Consider the following 13,799-nt stretch of genomic DNA (forward strand, 5'->3'; position numbering starts at 1 on the left):
TTGACTCTTTTCCCTTCTGAAGCGCATCTGGAACACAGCTGTGAGGCTACAAGCAGAGCATTGTCCTGTGGAGATGAGGCAGGGTTTCTGTGTGCCGTCTTGAGGGGCTAATCTGGATGGTCCCCTGGGAGGGCGGCGACTCAGGGGCACCAATGGGAGTGTCTACCTCCCATGACTCTGTCAGGCAGGGCCGTCTTGACCTACACAGTACCTGCTGCAGGAGCAGGAGGCTTTGTTTGCAACTCCCATGGGGTCAGTTACATTCACCCTCTTGCCTCAAGGCCAGGCAAATGGCTTTCCCTTGGAATTACCTGCGGGCGGCCTTCATGCCAAACTGGCCCGTTAAGGAGAATCCCAGGGAAACTGTCTGGATTTTCCATTTTCGTTCTGGACAACATTCGCTCACTCATTCATTGCAAGATCTTATTATAGAGCTAGTTCTCTATGGATGTTTTCCTAAAGTAACAAGCTGCATCTTGTTTCCTTCCCCCCTTCCTCCTTTCCTTTCTTCCTTCCTCTTTCTTCCTCCCTCCTTCTTCCTTCCTTCCATCTCTCTATCCATCCATCCATCCTTCTATCCATCCATCTTTCCATCTATCCCATCCAAACTTTCAAAATGCAATGATGTGTCAAACACATAATGTGAAATACTCAGGGAACCAAAAGTCATAGCCCTACTTTCAAAGAGCTCACAGTCTAGCTGAGGCAGGGTTAAGTGAAAAGACAGCTAAAATATCACGTGAAAAGCCTTTTTTGCATCACAGTCGGGGAAGTCAGAGAAGGCTTGCCGGGCTAGCAAAGGCTGGTGAGTAGAAATTGCTGCTTGGATAAGAGCAGACAAGCAGTGGTGTGTATGTATGTGTGTGTATATGTGCCCCTGTGTTTAGGCTGCTAAAGTGATGGACACTCCAGAAATGGAGATTAGTGCTAAAGCAGGCAGTTAGGAAGTGCTGTGGCTTTTATGGGGCCAGTGCACACGCAGAGTCAGACATGACTGAAGCGACTTAGCAGCAGCAGCAGCACGTGGTTCGTGCAGTTGGAGAATAGGGGTGTGGGGAATGTGGCAAAAGATGAGCCAGAGTGGTCGGCGGGGACCAGCATGGAGGTGCCTGGGGGCACAGCAAGGGGCTTGGTCTGGTGGGGTCACAATGGGGGAATTTTCAGTTGGAGAGTGACTGGGCCAGGCCAGGGGTGGGCTTGAGCAAAGCAGGCTAAGGAGGGAAGGAGTGTCCCCTGTCCTCAGGTAATTTTCTTCAGCACAAATGTAGCTGCCTGATTTGGGGACCCTGGGATCCGGTTGGCAGGAGGGATGCCATAATCCCAAAGCTTTGCAAAACTCACAAACTTGGGCCAAATGGCCTCATTTTACAGAGGAGGGAACTGAGGGTTCAGGGGTTTTCCATGAGGGGATTTAACTGAAGGATAAACACCCAATTGTTTCTGTGAAGAGGACCCACCTGCTAGAGGAGGAGGCTCATCATGATGTTTACAAGGGTTTGTTTGGGTGGAAAAGGCACTTGACGTCAGAGATGGAGAGAATCACAACACAGCTTCCTTGTGCGCGGTCGAGAGCCCTTAAGTTTATGGCAGCAAAGATCTCAGCTTTCATTTTTCTGCCCCTTCAGCTGCACCCGAGGTTGGGAGGCAGCAATTCAGGCTAGCTGCACAGGTTTTGTTTTCCTTCAGCAATGAACTTGGAGACTGCTTTAAAAAAAAAAACAAAAAACCCAGCACGGAGGTAAAAATACTAGAGATGATCAACAATGTGACTCATAGAAGTAACGAAACTCCACTCTGAGCGAGGGTGTGCATGGCGCCAGGCAGGCCGGAAAACACACCATTCTGTTTCCAAGATGGGCCTGGGTTTCTGATTTACTCAGAAACACTATACGCATATGCATACGCAGGAAAGCGGCTGTCAGATCCATGCGGGCTCTGTTCTAGCAGGTCCCACGTGTATGGGCTTCATTTCTTCGTCAAAAGAAGGTGGTTGAATTGGTGGGTGGAGAAAAGACTTTGGTTTGGTGAAAATGGGACTGAGATCCCACCCATATCTCCTTGCGGCGTGGTTGAACCTGACCTTGAACATCAGTTTTCTCCAGACTAAAATGGCGCTGATACCTTTTCCATAAGGTGGTGACAGTGAAAGGTGGCTGGTGACACACCTGGCACCGTGCTTGGCATATTCTATAACTTTACTTCCCCACTGCCCTTTGCAGTGGGCAAAGGGGCATCATGCATGGATGTCCTGAGGCTCAGCTTTCTCATCTGTGAAATGGGGGCAACATGCAAACTCCCATACGTGCAGAGGTGATGTACATGCAGGAGGTACACAGAGGAGCGCCAGACACCAAGACAGTGCTCCCAAGAGTGGGCATGCTTTTGACTCCCACCCTCCCTGAGTAACAGCTCGCGTCTTCCAGAAGTTACTTGACAAACTCTCAGGAGCCCAACCCTGGACCAAGAAAAAAGGCAAGAGGGAACCTCTTTCTGCCATCCCTTGTCTGAGCTGTCTGAATCACTGTGGCCAAGTTCATACCCTCGCCGGGGAGCAGAGCTCTTGGACGCCAACTTAGAACCTTAATGAGACGGGTGTCTGTCCAGTTTGGGCTTCTGTTTCCCAGCTCGTATCCTGTTGGAGGAAGCACAGTAGGAAGGGCTGCAAGTGTTAGAGTCAGAGGGACAGAAGGCCCTGAGAGTCTGCAGACTGACAGGGGCGCACAGGCAGGAAGCGGAGGAGGGGAGGGAGGCGTCCAGGGTGCCGACAGGAGCAGGTCCCCACTCCCAGGGTCACACCTGGGGTTTCTGAGGAAATCAGAGCCTCAATACCCAGACCGCGAGGGCCTCTGTCGATCCCATGCCCTGGGCATCTCACCTCCCGGTGGCCCCAGGTCTCAGCCCTGCCATCACTGAGTGACCCAGAGGAAGAGGCCATGTGAGTGGAGTGAGACGGTGCTGGATGGTTGAGATCACCCCACAGGGAGGGCACCCTGTGTAGAGAGAGCAGGAGTTGAGGCTACAAGGAACAATTTCCTTACCTGTAGACTGTGGAGTCTGCATTGTGGTACCTGCTTTCTGCACATCACTACCACACTCCAGTGGGATAACATAATGAACCCCTCTTTTACAGAGAGGGCTTTCCGGGTAGCTCATTGCTAAAGGATCTGCCTGCCAGTGAAGGAGATATGGATTGGATTCCTGGATCGAGAAGATTCCCCTGGAGAAGGAAATGGCAACCCACTCCAGTATTCTTGCCTGGGAAATCCCATGGACAGAGGAGCCTTGCGGGCTATAGTCCACGGGGCTGCAAACAGTTGGACATGACTTAGTGAATAAACAACAAAAAAATGTTATAGAGGAGAAAATGGAACCTCAGAGTAATCCACAGTCATTTAGGCACAGGGAGGAGGGGGACTTTATTGGGTCTGTCTGACCTCAAAGCTTGCACCCCGCACTGTTCTCCACCGTGTTCCCATAGCAACCTACGGATGGGTGCTCATCTTCAAAGTTCTCCAACTTCATCTCATGACATCCTTCTCTTTGCCCACTAAGCTCTAACTCAGGAAGCTGGCTCTGTTTGGCTTTGCTCTTTCCATTCCTTGAAGAATCCAAACTTATTCCTGCCTCAGGATTTTTGCACTTGCTGTTCCCTCTGTCTGAAATTCTCTTTTGCATCCTTGCCTGGCTTACTCCTCACTCATCAGGTCTCACAATTTGTCTCTCAGAGGGGCCTTCCTCACTATCTGCTCCTGCTTCATCTCACCTGTATCTGACAGTCTTGTCAGACACCCTCCCATCCTACCAGCCCATCAACTCCTAGAGAGCAGGAACCTTGTGGACCTTCTTCATGGCTTATCCTCGACTCTTGGAGCCGGATGCACAGTGCATTCTCAGTGGGCATTTGCTAAATGAATGAGTTCTTGTCTGATTTTGGAATTTCACAGATCCAGTGCATTCTGAGGTTGTAACTGTACAACAGGTGTCTTGTTTTTTAACCTCGTTGCTCTGTTGATCTCTTCCAGTCAAGTGTCCGGAAGGAAGCTATTTTCAAGATGAGCGGTGCGTTCCCTGTCCTGCTGGATTCTACCAAGAACAGGCAGGGAGCCTGGCCTGTGTCCCCTGTCCTGAGGGCAGAACTACCGTTTATGCTGGAGCTTTCAGCCAGACTCACTGTAAGTCCTCACGGGTCCTGCCACGAAAGAGAAACCCTACAGCGCCACGCGAATACAGCAGGACACCTCAGCCTCGGTACTCCTGGAAGCTGGGGACAGACAGTTCTTCATTTGGGAGGGCTGTCTTTTGTGTGAGAGGATGTTTATTCAGCAGCATCACTGGTCCTTACCTGTCAGATCCTGGAAGTACCTCCTTCATGCACACCAAATTGTGACAACCAAACCGTCTCCAAACAATGCCAAGTATCTCTTAAATGGGGGGCAAAATTGTCTACCCTTGAGCACCTCTGGGTCCATAGCATAATGAAAGGGGCACCACCTTTGAATGTCCCTGCCCTGTTAAGACCCTAGGCCAGACATTTCACTAGTGTTGTCTCAGTCAATCCTCCCAATTCTCCTTTTAGATAAACATTATGAGCTCAACTTTTACATGTAAGAAAGCCAAGACTCATCTGATGAAACTTAGCTAAAGTCGCTCAACTAGAGTGAAAGTCGCTCAAAAAGTGATATAACCGGCCTTTGATGTTGGTATTGTCTGATTCTGAAACTTCCGATTTTTGTAAGTCAGTGTTATCAGATTTAGAAGTGGAAGATGTTTTCCACCTACGGTCACCACCGCCGTACAGCTCATATTCCCTTTCTGGGCCCGTGGATCTGTCGGGTCTGTGTGTACGGCAGCCTTCCCGTATGTCATGTGATTTCACTCGGTCTATTTACTTACCAGTCACCTGGGGAGGGTCGGGTTTTCCCTCGCAGGGACCCATAACTTGCCTCGTTATACATCTGTTCATGATAGTCTGAAATGGTGTCAACGTGAGGCAACCGTGGCTACTACCATTTGAAATCTGAGTTGTGTGTGGAGTTGTAAAATAGTTAATCAGAAGAGATCAAGTCCTCTTCTGTGATAGAGGAGATCTTCTTTGGTCAGGAGAGCAGTGGAAATAGGGTGGTATTTCCAAGGAAGTAAGATCAGAGGAATTCCTGAGGCTGGAAGTCCGGCATCCCTTCTAGAGAAGAGACTCTTCTCCAGGAACACAGCATCCTTCATGTCCCCACGTGGGTTCCAGTCACTGCAGTCTGGGATGACGTGAGGTTCTGTCACACGGCCCGAGGGATCCTTTCTGGGAAGGGGTTCCCTGCCACGTGCTGGTCCTTATTTGTGGAGGGCATGCTGCATACACACGCGGTGGGCAGCTGAGCAGGAGGTGGGGGCTCGGGGCCCCAGCCCCAAACGCATTTGCTCCCCTTTGCTCCCCACTCTCCCTCCTACTGTTGTGACCTCGGCCAGTCGGCCGAGTCACCTCCTTTCTCTGAACGTCCACTTCCAGACATGGCGGATCAAGACTAGATACGTATTTCTATTATAAACCATAGTATCAAAGCCCAGGGTGGGCAGGGCAGGTTTGTATTACGTGTCAGATGCTGAGCAAGACACTGGGATATAACAGGAAGCAGACCCAGGTGAGGTCCCTGCCAGCTGGGGAGGGAGGCAGACAGCTGCGAACCAGTCGTTCTGCAGACTGATGGAAATAATCATCGCACTCCCGGCTCTGAGCAGAGGTGCGGGTCCAGAGGACAGGGTGTGACAATCGGGCATCAAGGGATGTCAAGGGACTTCCCTGAGGAAATGAGGACTGGGTGGCAAAGAGTTAACTCCCCGAGAACCGGGGAGAGCTGGGCACCAGGAGAAGAACCAGGGGGCAGAGTCAGGGTCGGGGTCCAGAAAATGGTATCAGAGCCGGTGGTACCCACTGATGTGGACACACAGGTGCAGCTGGAGGGTCAGATGGGTGGGTCCAGGTCACAGAGGCCCTTGTGGCCCAAAGGCAAGCCCAGACTTTGTCCTTAAGTCAGGGTGGGGACACTGACAAGTTTGAGGCTGGGGGAGTGTGTCTGGCTCAGACATGGGACTTGGATGTCTGATCAAGGACTGGGAGCCAGGCAGATAGGGGACCCCAGAAGCACAACACCGATAGGTTTTTTTTTTTTTTTTGGCCATGCAGAGCCAGGGATCGAACCTCTACCCCTCCGCCATGGATGCATGGAGTCTTAACCACTGGGCCACCGGGGAAGTCCCAGTGACACTGATGGTTGTATTCATGTTTGGTTCCAGGTGTCACCAACTGTCAGAAGAATGAGATGGGCCTGCAGTGTGACCAGGACGGCCAGTACCGAGCCAGCCAGAGGGACAGGACCAGCGGGAAGGCCTTCTGTGTGGACGGCGAGGGGCGGAGGCTGCCCTGGACGGAAGCAGAGGCCCCGCTGGTGGATGCTCAGTGTCTAAGTACGTGCAGGCCACTCCTGGGGACAGGGTGTGCGATCCCACCAGGCTTCCTAAAATGAGAGAGACACACAAGATGTGTTTGTCCCCAACCTCTTATTTTGAAAACTTCTAAACTACGTAGGTGTTGAAAGATTGGTAGGATGAAAAAATATTCGTCACCCAGATCCAAAAATTGTTATTGTCTTGCTCTCTTTCTCTCTCCTTTAATCACTGGAAAAAAAAAATTTCCGACATCATGAAACCTCACCCCTAAGTACTCAGCCTCACGAGAAATGAATTTAAAAGTCATTCATCTGCTGAGGTTTCCTTTCTTGTGGGCAGCTTGCCCCCAGAAGTGGTCAGTGTTTCTCCCTCAGTGGGATGTTAGGGGAAGACCCGAGGGCCAGTCCTTCTTCCAGAACTTACTTGCTGGGTGACCCAAATGAGGGCAAATTGCTCAGCTTCTCTGAGCCTCATCACTCCAGCAGCCTCCTGCTCACTTCCTGAGACACAGTGAGGGTCAATATCATCCTATGAAAATGACAAACGTTCACTGAGCCCAGCTCTTCGATGAGATAATGGATGCAAAAGCCCCGAGTGAGCCGACGGGTGTCCTGCAGTCCCAAGTGTAATGGGACGGGGCTCAGAACTAGTTTAATCCCAATGGTGCTCTTTACGGGTCTTGTAATGCTGGGCAAGTCCCCTTCAACAGTCTCCCCATCTGCAAGATGGAGATGAAATGGCTTAGCAAAGAACTAATAAATGCCAAAGATTTGTGCAGATGTGTCCATGAACAAACTTTCATGTCCATGGATAAATTCTCATGGCAAATCCAGTGAAAATCTTTATTGCTTTTTTCCACAATCCCTCCTCTTGGGCAGAAATAGCAGTCAGGGGAGTTAGAGCTTTAAGGACAGTTAGAGCTTTAAGGACTCAGTTAGGCAGATCTTTGCTCTCTTTTACAAATGAGGGAGAGAACGTTCTCAGAGGGAAGGCCACTTACCCAAGGACCGTGGTGATGGCTGCTGTTCTGGGTGCTTGCATCTTAACTCCAGCCCTCTTTGCATCCCTACCACCAGCTCAGCTGTGTGGATTGTAACGCACACTTTGTAAAGCATTTCTTGGCTTGCTCTGGCCTGCATTCATCTGGAGCAGAAAAGCTCATTCAATCAGTGGCATCAGAAATGTTTACAAGGAACATGGCTCAGTTTTGCCAACTTTGATGATGCCTCCCTGAGGTGCTGTAGGAATAGCCTCCAGATAGGTCCTCCGAATCTCTGGCTTCCTAAGCAAAGCTCCAAACTTACTCAGCACGAATGCTGGAGACAGAGTGAATGAATGGCTCTAATTATCTGGGCTTCTTCAGAACTTATGCTTCTTAGGTGGCTCAGTGGTAAAGAATCCATTTGCCAATGCAGGAGATGCCGAAGTCACAGGTTAGATTTCTGGGTTGGGAAGATCCCCTGGAGGAGGAAATGGCAACCTACTCCAGTATTCTTGCCAGGACAATCCCACGGACAGAGGAGCCTGGCAGGCTACAGTCCACGGGGTCACAAAGAGCTGGACACGACTGAGCGACTGAGCATGCACGATCAGAACAATCTCCTAAAGGGCGCCTAAAGGAGGGGGATTTTCCCATCACCTGAACTCCTGCGGCCGGTTTCGCAAGCTGTGGAGGAATCGTGACCAAATAGGGCGATGCGCCTTGATGCTGACCTTTAATGCTTTTCCCAAGACATCTGCAAATATGTTACGTATGTAAATTTGTAAATAACTATGAGGCATGTGGGATATTACAACAAGAGGATGTATACGTTTGCATCCTAACTCAGTATTCCAAGGACTCCTTGGTAACTCAGTTCATAGATTGCTTCCCTTCTCTTTGTCAATGAGTTTTTTTTTTAGAGCTCTGCAATGTCGAGATCCCCATCACTGTGGTGTCTCTTAGGTGAAACCCAGCAGATTCTGTAACTGAAGTGCTGAACTTACCGCGTTTATGGCTCCTGAGACTACTTTAATTGGAAACTGAAAAACTTTTCAAATTTTATTTAGTCTCCTAGAAGGCTGTGAGCTTCTTGTCCATACCAACCAAGCCTTAGGGACACTGGGCTGAGTGTAAGATGGTATTTGCTGGACTGGAGCTTCTGGTCCCTATAAACAAAATATCAAGGAGTACAAAAAATAAAGAAGAAAGGAGGAGATGGGAAGGGCTGATTATGGTCTGAGCACATGAACTTGGCCACTTCTAAGATCAACGAGGGCCACTTTGTAAAATGAGTTTTTCCCATCAAAGTTTCCGGAGGCTTAACGCCTGTCATTTCTATTATATTAATACCCACCTCTCCAATTCCCACTCCAAACACACTTTCCGCGCCCCCCTACACTTATTATGAAAACTGAGACCAGGTTGCTTAGGATGGCCTTGAGTGTACTGACATGATGAAAATCAACTCAGACACGATCTCGTTTTTAAAGCAATGGGTGTGTGTGAGAATGAGGGCTTATATGTGTTGTGCTTAGTTGCTGAGTTGTGTCTGACTCATACATATTTATCACCACATCTTCAAAAAAAACCAGTACTCATGTACTTCAGGGCTTATTTTTTGATAGTTACCTGTAAAATATTGGTGCTTTTGAGCATTTTGGCTTATAAAATGAGTTTCGTTCCTTGAGAGCTAGTTACCTGCCATGGTTTCTTTGCTTGGTAAAGGGTGAGTTCCAAGTTTCATAGCCTTGAGAAATTTTATTTCTTTCTCCTCTCTTGTCCAGTTCCATGAGCTCGTGACTGTGTCATTGTGACAGATAGGAGCTCAGGTGTGTTGATGGGACCCAGAAAAACAGATGCTTATGTGTCATTTAGACAAGTGCTATCATAAAAATGTCTGAGCTACATGATGCATATTCAGACTTACCCGAACCCATGTGCACGTTTTGTCTCTTAAAAATAATTTACTTCTTTCCAGGAAGAGATCAAGTTGTTTAAAAATAAACATGAGATATCATTATAAAAAAATATTTTATTTGTATCATTATAAATAAAATAATTATGAGATATCATTAGCATTCAAAGATAAGGACAAGGAAATATAAATTTATGTAGAAAATCAGTATCAATGTGAAAAAGGGAGTTGTGAGGATTAACATATATCAGATATTCTTCTTACTTCCAGACAATGAGATGAAAAAAAGGAGACATGATGAGCAATAGCTCTGTGTTCGCTATGAGTCAGCTTCTGGAACTACCTTTCAAAGGGAATTTGTCTTTTTGGAGCACCCGTGTGAGCAAACGCAATGGGTGGGAAGTGACTTCTTGACTTAAATCTCCTTCTGGCTTCTCTGCAGAGACCCCAGACTCTTCAGAGTCAAGTTTCACGGATATGCTTACATTTCAGTGATGCGGAAATTTGAGAAGCTTCCAGAATCTAAGGTGATCTTCAATGCTGATGTGGCTGTGATGGTCAGGTCTGAAGTTCCCGGTTCTGAGCCCTCACTGATGCAGTGCTTGGCAGGTGAGGGGCAATGGGGGGCCGGGCACGTGGGTGGTGCCATAGGAATACACGGTGCTGATCTTGCAAGACATGTTAAACACAACCTTCGAGATCATAATCAAATATACTTCTTCAGAAATACTCTGTAAATCAACTGATTTCCAAAATGTACATCTAACTCGTAATTTTAGTTCTGAATTTATAGTGCATCTGCTGCCTGCTAAGAAAGAGGCTCAGCCAAATGTTAAGGGAGAAGCCCTGAGGGACATTTGTTCTTTGTAGAGCATTTAGTCCAGCTCAGGAGATGCAGCTGTCTATTTCAAGGGTGAGGCCAGAGATGAATAATAACAATTACCACATATTGAGTATTCATCTTTACAAGAATTTTCTCATAATCCTCCAGTCCTCCACGAGTAGTCATTGTTACTGTGTGTGTCTGTGGTGTGTGTGTGTGTGTGTGTGTGTTTGAGGGGCAGGAAGTAGGCGTCTGTGTCTGTCTGTCCTCTGTATCGCCTGAGAGACAGGTGGGTGACTGTCCCCTGGTTCTTGCAGACTGTGCACTGGACGAGGCCTGCAGCTTCCTCACAGTGTCCACAGCAGAATCAGAAGTGTCCTGTGATTTCTATGCTTGGGCAAGTGACAACATTGCTTGCATGACTTCCGATCGGGTGAGTTGTGGCAGCCACATGGAAGTTCTGTCTTGTGTCTGTCCTACATCAGAAATGCCTTCATTGAACCAACACCACTCTGAGCAGATGATGGAATGAGATTATCAATAAGTGGTCCCATGTTACTTCCATTTCTTCAAAATGATGGGATTTTGGGAAACTGAAACTGCAGGGTACCGGTGATGGCTCAGGATGAAGCTGACATAGGGACCATTCATCTGAGCAGCATCATTTCCTGATAGATTCATCAGGAGAGAGTCATAGTAATGAGCCCCTTTCCCTCTGTCCCCCACTGGCTTATCTCACTGGGCAGCTTGGGTCACTGGACACACCAGGACATTGTCCAAAGTCCCAAATACCACCTGAGTCCTGGACTCCAGCATTCTTTCTCATTGTAGAAGTAAAACATGATTATAACTTTAAAAAGGAAAAGAAAAGTTAAATATTAGAACCACATGAAATTGTTCTTTCTATAAGTCAAAGCTGGTAGGGTATCGGCAGTTTTAGCAGATCATGGGATCAGGGCTCCTGTAATCTGGGACCTAAAACTCAGATCCTTCCCACCTGCAGGAATATTTCCTGCTTAAAGGCCTTTCTTCCCTCTCCATACCACCATGCGTTCAACAAGTTTGCTTTTTATCGAAAAAGCAAGAAGAGTGATTGCTTTCCAATAGCCTTTGTTCTAGCTTATGCCCTCCCCAAATTCCCAAAACTGAACTGGGAAACTCAAAGTTGGGTAACTTTGGAGGAGGCAAAGTACTAGAAACAAGACACAAATGAATACAGATTTACCCTACCAAACCCACATAGCAAGAACGCTGGAACTAGAAATCAGAGATGAACGAGAATGACACGATTTACGGAAGTCAAACCTCCTTATTTTCAAGCTAAAGAGTCTTCCCCTGATCCTCACCACATATGCCAAACAAAGTCTTCCACAGGCTGGTCCCTGCCTCTCTCTCCCACCCACCACCTGCCTCCCATCCCTGTAACAGACAGTCCCTGAAAACCACTGGACCTAGTTAATCAAAACACCTGTGGGATCCCAGGTCTCCATCTCTGCCATATCCTCTGCTTAAAATCCCCCTTCTCTCGTTTCCACCTGACAAACTTTTATTTATACATCAGAACCCACCTGGATTCACTTTTTCTGGGAAAATTTTCTAGCTTCTGTTTCTCAATAGAATTAACCTCCCCTGATTGCCATCTCCCCAGAACACCTAAACTGGCAGTGTTGCCCAGGGGCTGTGTTTGGGAAATGAAATCCAACCGGGATTCTTATCCCTCCACTCCATAATTAGCTGTGAGGATTTTGCAATCAACTCATCCTCTTTAAGCATGTGTTTCCTTATTTTAAAATGCACATATCAATAACACCTACCTGATAGAGCTGTTCTAGAAGTTACAAGAGATAATCCTCCCCCCACCTCACACACAAAGAATTAAGCACTCCTTTTTCAGGGGTAATTATCTCCTCTTTTATGACAAGTATCTTTGCAGCTAACACTCTGGCTGGAATTTGCTGCTTGCCTGTCTGTGCGATGCAGTAGAAAGGGAGAAATTAAGGAGGAGGGTTCCTCTCTTATTTATCTCTGTAGCCCTTGAGCCTAACCGTGGGTAGAGTTTGGTCAACGTTTGCTGAATTTATTATTACGTTAAATACCACAGGACTTTAATGGAGCTTCTTTCCATCTTCAGAGTGAAGACGTGTTGGGGACCTCGCAGACCACCAGCTTTGGAAGTCTTCAGTGTCAGGTGAAAGTGAGGAGCAGGGAAGGAGACCCTCTAGCTGTGTATCTGAAAAAGGGTAGGTTGATGAGCTGGATGGCTGGCAAGGGGGGCGGGGTGTGGAGGTGGCGGGGTGTGGAGGTGGCGGGGTGGCCCACTGGCTTCACGTGTTCAGTGTTTGGAGCTTCTTTCCCACAGGGCGAGTTTAGAGGGGGGCCACATTGCCCCTGGCCCCAAGGGACGGGGGAGGCCCTCCTGCTGGTGAGAGGCTGAGTTGCAGAGCAGACACGAAAGCCAGAGGCAAAGTCAGCTGAGTCCAGCCCTGTGCCCTGTGCAGACCCATGAGTCTGCCTGTGATACGGGGGCATTCCCATGGGCCCTGAGCTCCTTGCAGCTGCCTGTACCAATCCTCCCTCTCAGGGAACTCCACCCCACCCCCTTTCCTCTCTATTCTCCCTGGAAGCTCACAAGCAGTCCAGGTCTCCACGCCCAGCACTCGGGACCGCCTCCCTATGTAGTGCGCATGCGCAGTACCACTGAGCCATCCAAGGTAGCGCTAATTGTAAAGAACCTGTCTGCCAAGGCGAGAGACATAACAGACCCAGGTTCAATCCCTGGGTTGGGAAGATCCTCTGGTGTAGGAAATGTCAACCCACTCCAGTATTCTTGCTCAGTAACTCAAGGTAAGGCCGAGATTCTGCCTTTCAAATAGCTTCTCAGGGGCGCCAAAGCTGCTGGTTCATGGACCGCGTTTTGAGTAGCAAGGGCTTCTCATAATTTATAGTTTATGGCTCACTTCCCCAAACATCCTTTCATTCCTCCCCTCACAGAGATTCTCGGAGGAAGGTGAAAACAGTATCATAATCCCTGTTTTACAGATGAGGAAACTGGGGCTCAAAATGATTAAGATAGTGGCCCAAGGTCGTACGTATTGCTAGAAATCAGGGATCTGGGTTTGAGCCTAAGTGTGTCTGAATCCCCCATGTGGCCTCACAGAGGGGGGTGTCCTCACACAGGGTGACACTTCTTGGTCACTGTAGCACGTGTGGGAGGAGCGGTGGGCCTCTCCCGAGAATGCTATGACATGCGTATTTCTACCCTGTCTACGGGGCCACAATTAGGCTCTGCCCGCGAGCTGTGATACCTTTGCTAGTCAGGGCTCCCTGGCCTCGCTTCCCGCGGTTTAGGGTGAGGGGCTGGAGCCCTCCTGATGGGTTGACCCCGGCCCTGCTGCCGCCAGCTCTGTGATCTTGGGTAGGTTCCTTGGCATCGCAGGCTGCTGTGCGTGCATTAGTCAAACAGGAGTTGCAGGTGGACTGAGGTTGTTGGGAGGTGGGAAAGAGGGTGCTTTAGAATGATGCGATGCTTTTTAAACAGTGTGAGGCATGTGGTGAAGAGCTAGTGCAAGTGGAGGTTTCTACCATCCTTTTCACTCTTGCCAGTGGTTTCCCAAAGACCCAAGGCTATGGCTGTGGACAGG

The 13,799-nt window shown here is 48.6% G+C and overlaps 1 protein-coding gene across 1 annotated transcript in view; it reads left to right on the forward strand.

Moving 5' to 3' along the window:
• TG (thyroglobulin) overlaps positions 1 to 13,799 on the forward strand; it is a 230,691-nt gene that overhangs the window by 43,963 nt on the left and 172,929 nt on the right. The window contains exons 21-25 of the mRNA XM_018058585.1: positions 4,023 to 4,172; positions 6,286 to 6,456; positions 9,828 to 9,944; positions 10,476 to 10,591; positions 12,290 to 12,398. Of these exons, the coding sequence (XP_017914074.1) occupies positions 4,023 to 4,172; positions 6,286 to 6,456; positions 9,828 to 9,944; positions 10,476 to 10,591; positions 12,290 to 12,398 (663 nt within the window). The remainder of the gene's footprint in view (positions 1 to 4,022; positions 4,173 to 6,285; positions 6,457 to 9,827; positions 9,945 to 10,475; positions 10,592 to 12,289; positions 12,399 to 13,799) is intronic.

This window comes from Capra hircus, chromosome 14 (assembly GCF_001704415.2).
Source record: "Capra hircus breed San Clemente chromosome 14, ASM170441v1, whole genome shotgun sequence".
Classification (NCBI taxonomy): domain Eukaryota; kingdom Metazoa; phylum Chordata; class Mammalia; order Artiodactyla; family Bovidae; genus Capra; species Capra hircus.